The 17,381-nt window shown below is 45.0% G+C and overlaps 1 protein-coding gene across 1 annotated transcript in view; it reads left to right on the plus strand.

Annotated features, from left to right (window-relative positions):
* The first annotated feature begins 616 nt into the window (after positions 1-616).
* ALDH2 (aldehyde dehydrogenase 2 family member) overlaps positions 617-17,381 on the plus strand; it is a 60,120-nt gene continuing 43,355 nt past the window's right edge. Inside the window, exon 1 of the mRNA XM_033954914.1 lies at positions 617-827. Coding sequence (XP_033810805.1) covers positions 699-827 — 129 coding nt within the window. The 5' untranslated portion in view covers positions 617-698. The remainder of the gene's footprint in view (positions 828-17,381) is intronic.

Raw genomic sequence — 17,381 nt, forward strand, 5'->3', positions numbered from 1 at the left:
TGGCCGTGTTAGTCCACTTTCCAAGGTAGTAAAAAGAAATAAAACAAAGGAAATAAGGTGATACCTTTTTTATTGGACTAACTCAACCCATGATATGATGAGCACATGTTGACATGCATGATATGATAAGAACATGTTGACAAATATCACTATGTAGAAGGAAAACATGAAAGCATTTCAGGGATAGGAAGAGGGAGGGAGAGGTGGGCAGGAGACAGAAAGGTGGCAGAGCAGTTTTAAATGTCTTTATTGTACTTTATTGACAGCCGTTCTGTCTACAACGTGCAACAGGCACACTGTATACTTCAAAGAGTTATAGGAGAGGAGCTAAAAGTCCGGCTAGCTGTCAGGCTGATGGAGGAAGTGCTGATGCTTTTCGGGCAGGACGAAAAAAACAAACAAACCAACCCCTCCACATTTAAGCGCACAAAAGCAACGTCTCCGCGCCCACCCCAACCGCTCCTACCTCTAAAAGCTGGGCTTGCGCACACCCCGATCCCCACCCCATTCTCTCATAGGGTCTGGGCAGGCCACGGCGCCACCTGATTGGTCCTCGCCTCTTCTATTCGCGGGATTGGCAGCAGAGTGGGCGGGGCTTGTGCACCTGAGTAGTTGCCGGAACGGGGGTTGGGCTTTCGTTCGGTTATTTCTGTGTTCGGGATTCTGTCGGGGGTTTTTTTCTCCCTCTCGCTTTCAAGATGCTCCGCACGGCTGTCGGTCATTTCTGCTCCAGGGTCTCTCGCTCGTCTTTCCCGACCCAAGTCGGCAGGTTCTCGGCTGCAGCCATTCCGGTTCCTAATCCTCAGCCGGACATTCACTACAATAAGGTAGGTGGCCGTCCTCGTGCACAGGGGGCTCCGACGCGTAAAGCAGGGGGTCCCCAAAGTCCCTCCTTGAGGGCCGCAATCCAGTCGGGTTTTCAGGATTTCCCCAATGAATATGCATGAGATCTATGTGCATGCACTGCTTTCAATGCAGATTCATTGGGGAAATCTTGAAAACCCGACTGGATTGCGGCCCTCAAGGAGGGACTTTGGGGATCCCTGCCTAAAAGGATTGCTTCTTGCAATTGAACTCGTACGACCTTTTCTTCTCGGATGGGAGATGGGGCTAGTGCGATGTCTGATAAGTCGTACGCCATTTTCTGCTACATGGAGAAATCTCAAACTGGTGAGAAGTGAAAATCCACACTTCTCTTTTTCTCAGCATGAATGAATGCACTAGTAAATCGACTCTCTTAAAATAGCAGGGATGGCCTTTTAAGTGCTTGTTTTGGGGAGCTTGTCCACCTATTTTAGACCTAGGGCCCGATTTTACTTAGCATTCGGCTTTCTCCCCTCTTCCTCCAACGCAAATTCGGTTCCTGCAAGGGAAAATTTATTAACTTAAACTCCTGGCTGTGGCAAAAAGAAGTCTTAGCATGTCACTTGTATGTGTCTTTCCCACGTGCTAAGGCCACTTGGTGCAGTGGCCAGAAAATTACTCCCTTCCATTTTCCCCAATTAATAGTCGCACTCAAATTTTGTCATGGGCTCCTGGCCATAAAAAGAAAAAAGTTACTTCTGGAGCCTCCACTGACATCTATTTTGTAGGCAATAACTGCCCGCATTTCTAACCCTGCACTAATCAACAAGTGTGTGGCAAAATGCCTTAAGCACCAACTAATTAGTGCTGTCGTGCCCACTCTCCACCCCCAAACACACACCTCTGGAGAAAATTAGGGGAAATATTTTTAGTGTGCAGTATACAAGCACAGCCAGGCAAATTTGGCAGCTAAGATTTAATGCTAAGAAATGCAAGGGAACAGTACAGTTTAAGGGGTGAAGAACTTTTGTGCACGAAAGAGGAGTTGGACTTGGGAGTGATAGTATGTGGCCAAGCAGGTTGAAAAGGTGACAGCGAAAGCTAGACGGATGCTAGGGTGAATAGGAAGAGGTATGGCCAGCAGGAAAAAGGAGGTATTGATGCCTCTGGTGAGACCTCATTTAGAATATTGTGTGCAATTATGGAGACCGCACCTTCAAAAAGATATAAAAGGATAGTTGGTCCGGAGGAAGGCTACTAAAATGGTGTGTGGTCTTCGTCATAAGGCATATGGGGACAGACTTAAAAATTTCAATATATATACTATTGGAGGAAAGGTTGGCGAGAGATATGATAATTGGCATAAATGTGCATGAGGCGAGTCTTTCCTTTGAAAGAACGCTCTGGAATGAGAAGGTGTAGGATGAAGTTAGGTGATAGGAATCTAAGGAAATACTTTTTTTACAGAAAGGAAAAGGGATTGGGACTTGTATACCACCTTCTTGTAGCTTTACAACAGCACTCAGTGATTTACATATAGGTACAGTACTTCAAGCATTTTTCCCTTTCTGTCCTGGTGGGTGCACAATCTGTCTAATGTACCTAGGGCAGTGGAGAATTAAGGCCCAAATGCACTAAAGCCAGTGATCGTCGTTAAATTTATTTTAACAGCTTTAGCGACGATCATATTTGCCGACCTGATGCAGAAAATGGCTTACCGCTTGGTTTTCTGCACGATGGCTTATTCCCCGATCCGACCATGCAAAAAAGTTAATAAATATTAAAATACTATGTAAACTAGTAGAGCGATTGATGCTCTAATATGGTTTTCCAATGCACTAAAAAAAGTGATCGCTTTTAGAGATCTAAAAAAAAGTACCCCCCCCCCCGGCAGTGAAAGTGGCAGGAATAATGCCCACTTCCTCATGCCATGCAACCCCCCATGAAAAAAAAAATTGGTAGAAGGGACCCCCCCAAAAAAAAAAGGCAGTAGAGATGCTCCCCTGATCTCTCCCCCCCCCCCCCCCGTACCTTTTAGCATTGGAAGGAGGGGGAAAGCACGGTCCCTCCTCATTCAAGGTCTGCTGATCCTAAATGGCGGGCCTTCCCTCCTTGGTTCATCCTGTGATCCATGGGGATGATCCCAAGGCCCTGATTGGCTCAGACACCAAAAACCCCCTCCACCTGCCTACAGCAGTGTCTGACAAACTGTGTGCCACGGCATAGTAGTGTGCCCCTAAGAGATTCCGGGTGTGTGACGAGAGATTTCAGAATTTTATTGTATATTTAAAAATTCCCTTCATAAGTATGCACTAGAATAGATGACATGTACGTTTCGTACGCAAAAGTCTGTCCATGTTCTGAGCATCTGTGTGTATAAGGATACAACCGCTCAGACAAGCATCATCCTTTGATGTGATTGGTCCTTGAAAACTAAGGGCAAGCAATTTTATTTTTATTTCTTTATGCAGTAGTTCTTTATGCAGTAGTTCTTTATGCAAAGTTATGCCAACTTTGACCTTAGCTTGGTAAAAAGATCTCTTAGTCTTCCTCATTGTACTAATGCATCGTTTTCAGCTTCAAGGTGTGTTTTTATTTGACAGAGGTGCAGCTCTACGAAATTTTCTGATTTGATAAAGGAAAGCCTGGGCTCTTATTTCTATATCGGCTTAAACTCCCTAATGAAAACAAATCTGTTTACTGAAGAGCTAAAGCTTTGTGCTGCCTGCACTATTAACCATTTGCAAATATGTCTTGGGTCACAATTTTTTTTTTCTCCTATAATGGCTATGGTCTATGAATTGTGGGTACATAGACAAGCATACTAACTTTCATATTTAGGGAGGTTTTTACTAAGGCATGCTAATGATTAGCATATGTTAAATGCCAGGCAGCCTGTGGGAATATAATGGGCTGTATGACATATATGGGGAAATTCATCGAGCAGGGTTGGGGGTTTAATGCACCTTAACTCGTGTTAAACGTTAAAAGCCCCTAAAATGGGCTTTAGAATTTAGTGTACATATCTCTTAACGCACGTTAGATGCATTAAGCCATGACACTGCTTGATGAATCTTTCTTGGTGTGCACAGATCCTTAGCATAAGCAAAATAAAATGTGCCTTAGTAAAAGGACCCTAAGGGCCAGATTCTCAAAAAAAGCTTCAGGTAGGCGCCTAGATCACACCTGGTGCCTAACTTAAGTGTTTTAATTGGTTTTGTGATGCAATAACTGATCGTGCCATTTAAAAAAAAAAAATTAAGTGCCCTCTGGGACTGGTGCCCAGGGATACTGAAGTCTGGAAGTGGACGTGTTTAGGGAGCGATACCAGACTTCGGCATCACTGGGCGCCACTGGCTGCAATTCTACAAGGAACCATGGCGCCGTAAATTGCAGGTCTGTAAAACCCTGGCCTACATTTCTGGCACCTAGGTTCCTTGCTAGCTATGATTCAAGTTTCAAGTTTATTTATAGCTTGATATACCGACCATCACAAGTATCTGGTTGGTTTACAATAATAGAAATTAAAAAAAGAAAAAATTTAAAATATTTAAAATTGCTTAAAAAAATAATAAATTGAAATAAAAATAGGGGGTTGAGGCTAAGACAAGGACGTAATTAAGACGGGTTGGAGACGAGAGGGAAAAGGGAGAGAGGGAGATTTTAATTACATTGTGTAAATAAAAATAAGAGGAAGGAAGGAGAGGGATGAAATAAGAGGAGAAGGGGGATGTTGCTTCCTGAAAGCGTTTCTCTGTTTGTAAGTTTTTATTTTCCCTTTTTTTGGGGTCTCAATTGGAATTTTGATAGGCATCTTTAAATAGAAATGTTTTAAGGTGTGTTTTAAACTTGTTTAGAGGATTTTCAGAGCAGAGGTGTGGTGTAAGCCTGTTCATGACTGACCCGCGGCAGGCGCCACTTACAGAATCATCCCCTAAATGTCTAGAACAGCGGTTCTCGCTTTTCTTCTATTGTGACACACCTGACGGTGTTCATTTGTGTGACGCACTGAAAATTTATAATTTGGCTGAACCTAAAATGATTACCGTATATACTCGAATATAAGACCCAAATATAGGTGGTCTCGGTTTATATTTGAGTCATTCAGTTGTGCCCTCCCGGACCTGTTGCAGGCCTGGCAGTGAGTCGAGACACCCCATCTCCTTCCTGCACCTGAAAAAGCCTACCTTGCATGCTGTGGTGGTCCTGATATAAATGCAATGATGGAAGAAGTTAGGACCATTCCCATTTTAACCGATTAAAAACAAAACAGTAGCAAACAAGACATATTTCTTCACCGAAAGGGTGGTTGATCGCTGGAATAATCTTCCACAACAGGTAATTGAGGCCAGCAGCGTGCCAGATTTTAAGAAAAGATGGGATTGGCATGTAGGATCTCTTCATGGAGATAGTTAGGGGATGGGCCATTAGTGTGGGCAGACTAGATGGGCCGTGGCCGTTTTCTGCCGTCATGTTCTATGTTTCTAGTGTTAAAAGAGAAAACCACAAAAAGGATGTTGCTAATAAACAATGTTATTACTAAGTGATTACTTTTGCTCAAGATTTAGAGAGGCAAAGATTGTCAAGTACTGTAAAACCTTGGATTGCGAGTAATTTGGTGTGCAAGAGTTTTTGCAAGACGAGCAAAGCATTTTATAAAATTTTAACTTGATCAACGAGCGTTGTCTTGCAATATGAGTACGTGTATGCGCGTCATGTCAGTTACAGCTGAGCGCAATGCAAGTACGCACAAAATACGCACGTCGCTGAGCACAAGCATCACAACTTCATAAGTGGATGGGGGGGGCAAGTAAGGGGTGTGCGTCCATGCGAAGGGTTGACGAGATAGCAGCGCAAGCTGTGTGAGTGTGCGGGAGGTGCAAGAAGTTTCCTTGCTTTAAAGCTCTGGCCCTGCCTTGGCCCCTGGGTGTTTCCAGCTTCTCTCTTTATTTGATTTTTTTTCTGTCCTTGCTAGTTCTTCCCATTAATGGGTGTCCTTTGTGTAACCCCAGCTAATTCAGGAAGTCAGTACGTCACGTAATGCGCCTCGCGATTGGTCAGCGCCCCGTTGGCCCTTCACCATAAGAAGTGGCTGTGCAAGAGCTGCAGCAGCGCGAGATGGGTTTCTTAGATTGTCCTGCGGCTCCTCGTGCGCACCCTCGGTCCATAAAACGCCCCCACCCCCGGTCCCCCCTTGCGGTCAGCATTCAGCAGCGAGTGATGAGAACGGCACCAAGCTTGGCGCCTCCCCGTTAAGTTCAGTCCACCCAGGCTCATTTCATGCAGTCATGGCTACCCCTTCTCCAAAGCGTGAGGCTGCTCTACGTCCTTCATATGCAGGGACGGATTTTCCTATAGGCTAACTAGGCTTCAGCCTAGGGCCTCAAGATCAAGAGAGGCCTACATTCAAATTGTTAGCAAAATTAAAATTACACTATTCTAAAAACAGTGAACACTAAAACACTGAACCGAAAATAAGGAGAAATTCTACGCTTCAGGATCGGAACCGGTTCCAGCCGCAACGGGGCGCCAACTCTGCTTCTCCCTTTCTTTTTCTCGCCCTGGGAGGAGGATCAGTGAGGGAAAGATGTCAGTCCGGAAACAGCTGGGCAAAGCCCAGCCCCGCGGGGAGAGAGGCAAAACGTGGATCAGTCAGGACAGGGCGGCCCAGATTGGCATCGGGGGGGGGGGGGAGGGTTCAGGGGAAGGGGGATGGGAGGCAGGCAGGCTGGCATCAGAGGGGGGGTGGGGGGGGTTTAATGGAAGGCAGGCAGGCAGGATGGCATGGGGGGTGTTCAATGGAAGGGGGATGGGAGGCAGGCAGGCATCAGAGGTGAAGTGAGGAAGGACGCACTGGGGGCCACTATGGACATTGGAAGGGGCAATGTTGTATGTTATGTTTGATTAGTTATTGTTACAAGTACTGTATATGATGCTGAGAATAAATGTCCAAATAAGTGTTCTCGACTTTTTTTTATTTATTATCCGTGTCACATTTTTTATAAAGGTTAGTACTAATAACAACATGTTTCATTTAACATATTGATATATATCACAGTAATGATGTATTTTATTATCTCTCATGTAATTTACAAACTTAAAAATGGGAGGTGAAAGGGCCTCATAAGTGGAATAGCCTAGGGCCTCTCTTCATCTAAAGCTGGCCCTGTTCATATGAAAGGAGTGAATGGGCTTCCACAACATACGCGCAGTACAAACACGTACAATCTACCCATAATATAAGCACCGCACAGCGTACGCCCAGCTCACCCGCAGTACAAGTGCACACAATATCCCTCACACCAGCCACGATTCTAATCAAAAGTAAAGTGCAGATTTGTGTTACTGTATATATTTTTTATTTTATACAGTACGGTATTTTTGTATTAAAGTTTTTGGGTTGAAACATAGAAACATAGAAAGATGACGGCAGATAAGGGCTATAGCCCATCAAGTCTGCCCACACTATTTACCCACCCTCTTAAGTCTACTGACCCCCTAAAGTATAATTGTAATTATACTGTCATTCTCCTGACCCATTCATTCAAGTCCTAGTGACCCTATCCCTTGGCATGACCTCGTAGGGATCCCACATAGGTATCCCATTTGTTCTTGAAGTCTGGGATGCTGCGTGCCTCGACCACCTGCACTGGAAGCTTGATCCAATGCTCAATCACTCTCTCCGTGAAGAAGTACTTCCTGGCGTCTCCACGAAACTTCCCTCCCCTGAGTTTGAGCGGATGTCCTCTTGTGGTCGAGGGTCCCTTGAGAAGAAAGATATCATCTTCCACCTCGACCCATCCCGTGATGTACTTAAATGTCTCAATCATGTCTCCCCTCTCCCTATGCTCTTCGAGAGTGTAGAGCTGCAATTTGCTCAGTCTTTCTTCGTACGGGAGACCCTTTAGCCCCGAGACCATCCTGGTGGCCATCCGCTGAACCGATTCAATTCTGAGCACATCCTTACGGTAATGTGGCCTCCAGAATTGCACACAGTATTCCAGATGAGGTCTCACCAGCTCTGTACAATGGCATCATGACTTCAGGTTTCCTGTTGACGAAGCTTCTCTTGATACAACCTATCATCTGCCGTGCTTTAGATGAAGCCTTCTCCTCTTGAGTGGCTGCTTTCATGTCAGCACTGATGATTACTAAGTCTCGTTCTGCCGTAGTCCTGGTTAAAGTTTCTCCATTCAGGGTGTAAGTTCTGCAAGGATTTCCGTTACCGAGATGCATGACCTTACATTTCTTGGCGTTGAAGCCCAGCTGCCAGATCAAGGACTAACTTTCTAAAGTATGCAGGTCTTGCTCCATAGCATCCTTTAGATTATAGCCGTTTACTATATTGCATAGTTTGGCGTCATCAGCGAATAAGGTTACCTTGCCTTGAAGCCCTTGAGTCAGATCCCCAATGAATATGTTGAAGAGGAGTGGGCCCAGGACTGAACCCTGTGGCACTCCGCTAGTCACCTCCGACATTTTAGAGAGGGTACCGTTAACCACCACCCTCTGAAGTCTTCCACTAAGCCAATCTTTAACCCATGCAGTTTGTATCTCCTAATCCCATCGATTTCATCTTGTTCAGCAGCCTGCGGTGTGGGACGCTGTCAAACACTTTGCTGAAGTCCAGGTACACGACGTCCAAGGACTCTCCTGAGTCCAGTCTTCTTGTTACCCAGTCAAAGAAGCTGATTAGAGTGGACTGGCATGACCTACCCTTGGTGAATCCATGTTGGCTGGGATCCCGGAGATTTCCCTCGTTCATGATCGTATCTAATTTATACTTAATTAGTGTTTCCATGAGTTTACACACTATTGAGGTGAGGCTTACCGGTCTATAGTTCGCAGCCTCAGCCTTGCAACCCTTTTTATGTAGAGGAACGACGTTGGCTGTTTTCCAGTCCAACGGAACTTTCCCCGTACTTAGTGAGAGATTGAAGAGCACTGCCAACGGTTCCGCCAGAACGTGTCTCAATTCTCTGAGCACTCTTGGGTGTAAATTGTCTGGTCCCATGGCCTTGTTTACCTTTAGCCTTGCCAGTTCGTTGTAGACGTCCCCAGGTGTGAACTCAAAATTCTGAAATGGGTCATCCACGTCTTGTTTTATCATCAACTGTGGTCCGTGTCCCGGTGCTTCGCAGGTGAAGACTGAGCAGAAATATTCATTTAGTAGTTCTGCTTTTTCTGAATCCGCCACCGCGTAGTTTCCGTCCGGTTGTCTAAGGCGTACTATACATTATCCCAGGACAAGCAGGCAGCATATTCTTTACACATGGGTGACGTCACCGACGGAGCCCCGGTACGGACCTTTTTACTAGAAAGTTCTAGTTGGCCGCACCGCGCGTGCGCGAGTGCCTTCCCGCCCGACGGAGGAGTGCGTGGTCCCCAGTTTCTTCGTTTCCGCGGAGCGAAGAAGACGTGTGCTTTTCAACGACCATTGAAATCCTTAACCTTGCCTTCCCGCTCGCGAATTCTTTTCCTATTACTTTCTTTTATTACCTTCGGGTTCCCTTTTCTTTCTTTTTCTCAAAAAAAAAAACAAAACAAAAAAAACAAATTTTTTCCTTCTTTTCGAGCTTGCCCCGGCGGGGCCTGTTGCCACTATACAGGCCTCGGGGTTCAATTTTGCGGAGGCTGTATTCCCATTCATGCCCCCGCAGCCCGGTTTTAAGAAGTGCCAGCGGTGTGCACGCCCGATCTCCCTCACTGACCCACACAACTGGTGCTTGCAGTGTTTGGGTCCTGAGCATTGGGCGGATTCTTGCACCCGCTGTGCCACTCTTAAAAAACGGACACTTAAAAATCGCCAGATCCAGCAGAAGCTCCTATTCGGCACCGACTCTGCGATGGAATCTACGACGTCGACGGCGGTACCACCAAAATCGGCTCCCACCACTTCGACGCCACCCGATCCGACATCGGCGCCGCTGGCGCCAGGTAAGCCGGCTAAGAAGCCTTCCTCGTCCCTCGAGCGCCCTCCAGCCTCCATGGCGGCACCATCTTTACCGGCTTCTCGCCGACCCCGGAAACACTCCGCCCCGATATCGGTGAGTGCCTCGTCATCGGCCTCCTCATCGCCGGGGCGTGGAGCGGCACCCATGGAACCGAAACAAAAGAAAGCGGTTCCGGTGCCACCCCTAGATGACCGCATCGCGGCCATCCTCCAGAAACAATTACAGGAACAGCTGCAGCATCAACTCCAGCACCTGTTACCCACTATCCTGGCACCGCTCCTTCCGGTACCAGACCGGCCCGAGCCCCGCACCGACCCATCGGTATCCACCCCATCGGTGCCACTTAATGCCTCCATGCCGCTGCTCTCGACTGAACAGCCCCGCTCCCATCCTGTGGTTCCTTCACACACCACTGCGGATCCACCTCGGGACCGGGCAGGGCACCATTCTTCCAGGGACCGGGACCGACACCGATCGTCCTCTCCCGGTACCGTTTCGGTACGCTCAGGCAGGTCTCTATCTAAGACCCACCATACCGAGCCTTCCACCCCGGTTTCTCGACATGTACAACTGGAGGTCCGGGACCCGGACTTATGGGAAGAATCCCTTCCCGGTACCGAGGAGGATGTCTCCTCATCGGATGAGGAACCCTCAGCACCCGATACCATTTCCAAACCTGAGCAATCATCATTCTCAAAGTTCCTCAGGGAGATGTCGGCAGCTTTATCGATCCCTCTTGAGTCTGACTCCAAAAAATCCCAAGCCTTTTTGGAGGCCCTGGATTTTGAACAACCACCTAAGGAGTTCCTCAAGTTACCCGTGCATGACATCCTATGGGAAACATTTTATAAAAACTGGGAGAATCCCCTCACAGTCCCCGGGGCTCCCCGTAAATTAGATAGCCTTTACCGGTTTATCCCTATCCCGGGGTTTGACAAACCCCAATTGCCCCATGAGTCTCTCCTTGTTGAGTCCACCTTAAAGAAGACTCAGGGCGCCAGTGTTTATGCCTCCACCCCTCCTGGCAGAGAAGGCAAAACTATGGACAAGTTTGGCAAGCGGCTCTACCAGAATGCCATGCTGGCCAACAGGGCGAACAATTACACCTTCCATTTTTCATTTTACATGAAACACTTGGTCCAGCAGCTGTCCGCCCTTCAGAAGTATATTCCTGAGAGAAAGGTTCCATTCTTCCAGCAACAAATTTCCAGTCTCCTACAACTGAGAAAATTTATGGTACGCTCGATCTATGATTCTTTTGAGCTGACCTCTCGTGCCTCTGCCATTGCTGTCGCCATGCGCCGCCTAGCTTGGCTCGGAGTATCTGATTTGGACATCAATCACCAGGACCATCTAGCGATGGTCTTGGAGATGAACTTTTTGGGGAGTCTCTGGATTCCACTACCCAGAAACTCTCAGCCCATGAGACCAGATGGGACACCCTGGTTAAACCCAAGAAAAAGGCTCCACCTGCTCGACCTTACCGACCACAGTCCTCATACCAACGCAGGTTCTCAGCCAGGCCGCTCAATCCGCCCTCACAACAACCTCGGCGGCCACGTCAGCAACACCATACCCAGGCTCGGTCTCAATCCAACCAACCTGCCAAGCCTCTCCCACCGACCAAACCTTCTCACTACTGTCTGGATGCCTTCTCCAGACGGGATGGGCACTTCGGCCAATCTGTGTTACAAAATTTATTTTCCTAATGGCCAACCATCCCTCCTCCCTCTCTGTTAGCTTGGAGGTCACCCATGCGTAAAGAATATGCTGCCTGCTTGTCCTGGGATAAAGCACAGTTACTTACCGTAACAGGTGTTATCCAGGGACAGCAGGCAGATATTCTTACATCCCACCCACCTCCCCGGGTTGGCTTCTTAGCTGGCTTATCTTAACTGGGGACCACGCACTCCTCCGTCGGGCGGGAAGGCACTCGCGCACGCGCGGTGCGGCCAACTAGAACTTTCTAGTAAAAAGGTCCGTACCGGGGCTCCGTCGGTGACGTCACCCATGCGTAAAGAATATCTGCCTGCTGTCCCTGGATAACACCTGTTACGGTAAGTAACTGTGCTGTCTGTGTTCCTTTTCCTATCACTGATATACCTAAAGAAGGATTTGTCCCCTTTTTTAATGTTTTTTGCCAGAGTTTCTTCCACTCGAAGTTTGGCCTCCCTAACTGCTGTTTTGACCGCTGCAGATATGGTCTTATATTCTACTTTAGTTTCTCTTCTCTGCGTACGTTTGTAGGAAAGAAATGCTTTTTTCTTCTCCTTAATGAGGTGCGAGATCTCTTCAGTGAACCATTGGGGTTTGTTGTTTCTTTGTCGTTTATCTACTGATTTTATGTAGCGATTAGTTGCTTCGTGTATGGATGATTTCAGGTACGACCACATAGTTTCCACATTGCCGGTACGACCACATAGTTTCCACATTGCCGGTTGTGGAACACATCGTCTGATTGTCCGTTATTTCCTATGGGGAAATTCGCTTTGATATAAGAGTACTCTGGATTACAAGCGCTCGGAACCCATGGTTTTACTGTACTAAGTGTAATGCCCCCCTCGGAAGTGTCCGTGGCTTTGGGGCTTTTCCCGGCACTGGTTCTCTGGGTAAGCTCCATCAGTCCCTTGTAGGTGTGGCACCCGATGCCACCACCTGAGGTAGACAGTTTTAGTGGGTGAGATGTCCTTCCTTTCTCCACCGAAAAATGCCTCCCAAAACACTTTTGTGAATGTATTTCTCTTACGATATTTTCTAATCCTCTATGAACACAAAAATAAGTCTTCATTCATTCTTTTGGAACCTCAGCCCTCTTTTTTTTTTGGGGGGGGGGGGGGCAACACCTGTAATTACGGTTTTCCTAGCACTGAAAGAAACTCCTCAAGTACAGATAGGAGGGAAAATCTCCCTATTTCTCTTTTTTAGCTCCTTTTTGAAGTACCAGCTCCTATGCCCTAACCCCCACCCCCCCACCCCCATTTTACTAAACTACGATAGCGGCTAATAGCGCAGGGAGCCGTGCTGAATGCTCTGTGCTGCTTCCTGCGCTCATAGGAACTCTATGAGCTTCAGGAGCAGATCAAAGCATTCAGCACGGCTCCCTGCGCTAATAACCGCTCTCGCGGTTTAGTAAAAAGGGGGGCTAAATTCTGTAATAGTAGCTTTTCTGTAAATCTTTTATCCTATTCTTTCCAAGCCATACTCCACGCTACTTTTCAACTTGCACAGCTCTTCTAGAGGCATTTCACTACCTTCCTCTAGGTATTGGGGTGAGACATTTGTCTGACCCTCAAAAACACTTCCATACCACTTGCAGTTTGTCTTCCTTTAAACATGCTCTTAATCATTTACTTTCAGCAGTTATATTCATTTTTATTTGTACCACTTGATCACAGCTAGTGATCCCTTTTCACAAGTTCAATAATTTGCATATAGCTGTGACCTTTCTCCTATTGATCAGTGAGGTTGATAGGGAGAAACAGGAAAAGAGACATTTCAATGGCAGTCTGCCCAGCCCACAAACCTATCTTATTAAAACTGCTTCATAGAGGGATCGCCTAAATTAAGTGCCAGTCGCAAACTATTTTCTTTTTTTTTTTTTTTTTTAAATTATTTATTTATAAATTTCAATTTAACAAATCAAGATAAATCTTGTACAGAAAGTGATTACATCAAAAGAAATGAAACCTCATAATTTTACATAGAAATCAAGTTTTTGTATAATCTCTCAAGTCCACAATTATGATCCATGATGTAAATTAAACGGAATTGAACATAGAACTATTATTAAAGATAAGTGGTACGTGGTTAACTGAAATTCAGGCGCCTTATATCTTGAAGCCCTCATTCTTTCCCCTTTTCCAGGCGGGACAAGGAGAGAAGGGCCGTCAACTGGTTTGGTTCAAAGAAAACATATTTCTGAGAATTATATTGAACTATGCACTTGCAAGGGTGGCGAAGATAGAAAGTTCCCCCAAGAGCCAAAACTCCAGGTTTTAATAGTAGAAACTCCTTTCTACGTCTTTGTGTGTCTCTTGCCAAATCTGGGAACATCTGTATCTTAAGATCAAGAAACTTTTTTTCCTTATTTTTGAAGAATAGTCTCAAAAGCCAATTCTTATCTAGCGTAATAGCCAGGGTCACAATCAATGTAGCAGGTATTGCAATTTCTTTATCAGATAGTTCAAGTAAAGCAGAGACATCAATTGGTCCCTGAGTTTTTTCTTGAAGATCCTGATTTTTATTAGGCAAATAATAGACCTGGGTGAAAGGAGGTAATGAATCTTCCGGTACTTCCAATATCTCCAGCAAATACCTTTTTAACATTTCTCTTGGAGTCACTGTTGAAATTCTTGGAAAGTTAATCAATCTTAAATTATTATTCCTAGAGAAATTTTCAAATGTCTCTATCTTCCTTCTTAAATAGTAACATAGTAACATAGTAACATAGTAACATAGTAACATAGTAACATAGTAGATGACGGCAGATAAAGACCCGAATGGTCCATCCAGTCTGCCCAACCTGATTCAATTTAAAATTTTTTTTTTTTTTTTTTTTTTTTTCTTCTTAGCTATTTCTGGGCGAGAATCCAAAGCTTTACCCGGTACTGTGCTTGGGTTCCAACTGCCGAAATCTCTGTTAAGACTTACTCCAGCCCATCTACACCCTCCCAGCCATTGAAGCCCTCCCCTGCCCATCCTCCTCCAAACGGCCATACACAGACACAGACCGTACAAGTCTGCCCAGTAACTGGCCTAGTTCAATCTTTAATATTATTTTCTGATTCTAAATCTTCTGTGTTCATCCCACGCTTCTTTGAACTCAGTCACAGTTTTACTCTCCACCACCTCTCCCGGGAGCGCATTCCAGGCATCCACCACCCTCTCCGTAAAGTAGAATTTCCTAACATTGCCCCTGAATCTACCACCCCTCAACCTCAAATTATGTCCTCTGGTTTTACCATTTTCCTTTCTCTGGAAAAGATTTTGTTCTACGTTAATACCCTTTAAGTATTTGAACGTCTGAATCATATCTCCCCTGTCTCTCCTTTCCTCTAGGGTATACATATTCAGGGCTTCCAGTCTCTCCTCATATGTCTTCTGGTGCAAGCCTCCTATCATTTTCGTCGCCCTCCTCTGGACCGCCTCAAGTCTTCTTACGTCTTTCGCCAGATACGGTCTCCAAAACTGAACACAATACTCCAAGTGGGGCCTCACCAATGACCTGTACAGGGGCATCAACACCTTCTTTCTTCTACTGACTACGCCTCTCTTTATACAGCCCAGAATCCTTCTGGCAGCAGCCACTGCCTTGTCACACTGTTTTTTCGCCTTTAGATCTTCGGACACTATCACCCCGAGGTCCCTCTCCCCGTCCGTGCATATCAGCTTCTCTCCTCCCAGCATATACGGTTCCTTCCTATTATTAATCCCCAAATGCATTACTCTGCATTTCTTTGCATTGAATTTTAGTTGCCAGGCATTAGACCATTCCTCTAACTTTTGCAGATCCTTTTTCATATTTTCCACTCCCTCTTCGGTGTCTACTCTGTTACAAATCTTGGTATCATCTGCAAAAAGGCACACTTTTCCTTCTAACCCTTCAGCAATGTCACTTACATACATATTGAACAGGATTGGCCTTAATTATATTATCCTTAATTAAAGTGTCCTGAAGTCGCAAACTATTTTCTATTGAAAACCCTTTATAGAGGGGTTTTCCAAGGGATGCAGCAGACAAGAAAAATATAGCAATAACCCATATTTGTTTTAGGTGCTTCTGATATGATTTTAAAAATACTTTCATATGCACTCTTTAATATACTATTTGACCCTTCTGAGCTCCAGAAGGAAAGAGGCATGTTCAAGGGCAGAGAGATGGGGACTAGCATAATGGGAAAACAACCAGGTAAATAAGCCTGTGACGGGTCATGATCCTGTTAATGTTCTCACCAAAGCCGTGTCTCTCAAACTGTGCCACGAGAGATTCCAGAATTTTACTTTTTTTTTTTTTTTTTTAAATTCCCTTCATAAGTATACACTTAAATAGATGACGTACGTTGTGTATGCAAGAGTGTGTCAATGTTATGAGCGTCTGGGTGGTTGTACCTTACGCATACAAACATCATTCTTTGACATGATTGGTCCTTGAAAACTAGCATCAAGTAATTTGTAGTTTTATATGAAGTAGTTATCTTAACTTTGAGCAGCAAAGCAATCGAGGCTTTACCGTTTGGATTTTCTTATCTTTGTGAACTTGGATTTTCAGCTCTGACAGAAATTAAATTGGAAAAAAAAAAGAGAACTGCTGCAGATAGTGAATGATGAAATGCGTGTTTGCTTGTCAACTATCAAGCCACATTTTGAGTTAATTTTCACTCAAAAATAAGCACATCCATTGTGTTGATTAGCAATTCTATTCAAATTACCCACACATGGCTTAAAGAACTATAAATAACTAACTCAAATTTAATTTTTTGTTGGTTTTGCAATTTTATAATTTAAATTATAATGTGCCATGAAAAACATTTGTGCCTTTTAGTGTGCCAGAGCTAAAAAGGTTTGAGAGATACTGGTCTAAAAGGATAACTGCTTCAGGTACACTTTGGGGTTCCAGCTCAAAATACTTTCCCTAAGATGGAATCAACAGTGTTGAGGTGCGTTGTCTTCTTTTACAGCGAAGATAAATTCAAAGTGATAGAACAGCATTTGGGTTTTCTCAGTTCGCCTCTGTATATTTGGAGAAATCCCTCATGTGGTTTGTATTTGGCAGTAGTTGCAGACCAGCATTCCTTTTTGTAGGACAGGTTTGAGGCAGTACATTTTTCCCTAGGGATACTGGCATAGGCAGTGTTTCTGAATAGGACCTTAACAAGAAGGAACCTCATCAATCTACAGTATGGTGGGTGCTCTCAGGCCTTCCGTTTTATTGTTAAACTTTTCATTATTATTAGGTACTTGCATTGTGTAAAATAGAGAACTTCATACATTAATGCCGAAGGATTATTTTCCATTGCCACACTGACCTAATACATGGCTGGTCATGCAAGATAATGCACATTAATAGGGCTTTTATTTTCTGACAATGGCGACAGGGTCGCCTAGCAATTTTCTGCCCCATATAAACATTTTATCTATCTCCCTGGGAATATGTAATGAGAAATTTTCTCTTGATAGATACTGTGTATGGTGCGACCTAATTTGGAGTATTGCGTTCAATTCTGGTCTCCGTATCTCAAGAAAGATGTAGTGGCGCTAGAAAAGGCTCAAAGAAGAGCGACCAAGATAGTAAAGGGGATGGAACTCCTCTCGTATGAGGAAAGACTAAAACGGTTAGGGCTCTTCAGCTTGGAAAAGAAATGGCTGAAGGGACATATGACTGAAGTCTACAAAACCCTGAGTGGAGTAGAACGGGGTACAAGTGGAGTGATTTTTCACTCTGTCAAAAATGACAAAGACTAGAGGACACTCGATGAAGTTACAGGGAAGTACTCTTAAAACCAATAGGAGGAAATTTTTTTTTCACTCGGAGAATAGTTAAGCTCTGGAGTGGGTTGCCAGAGGATGTGGTAAGAGCGGATAGCGTAGCTGGTTTTAAGAAAAGTTTGGACGAGTTCCTGTTAT

This window comes from Geotrypetes seraphini, chromosome 8 (assembly GCF_902459505.1).
Source record: "Geotrypetes seraphini chromosome 8, aGeoSer1.1, whole genome shotgun sequence".
Classification (NCBI taxonomy): domain Eukaryota; kingdom Metazoa; phylum Chordata; class Amphibia; order Gymnophiona; family Dermophiidae; genus Geotrypetes; species Geotrypetes seraphini.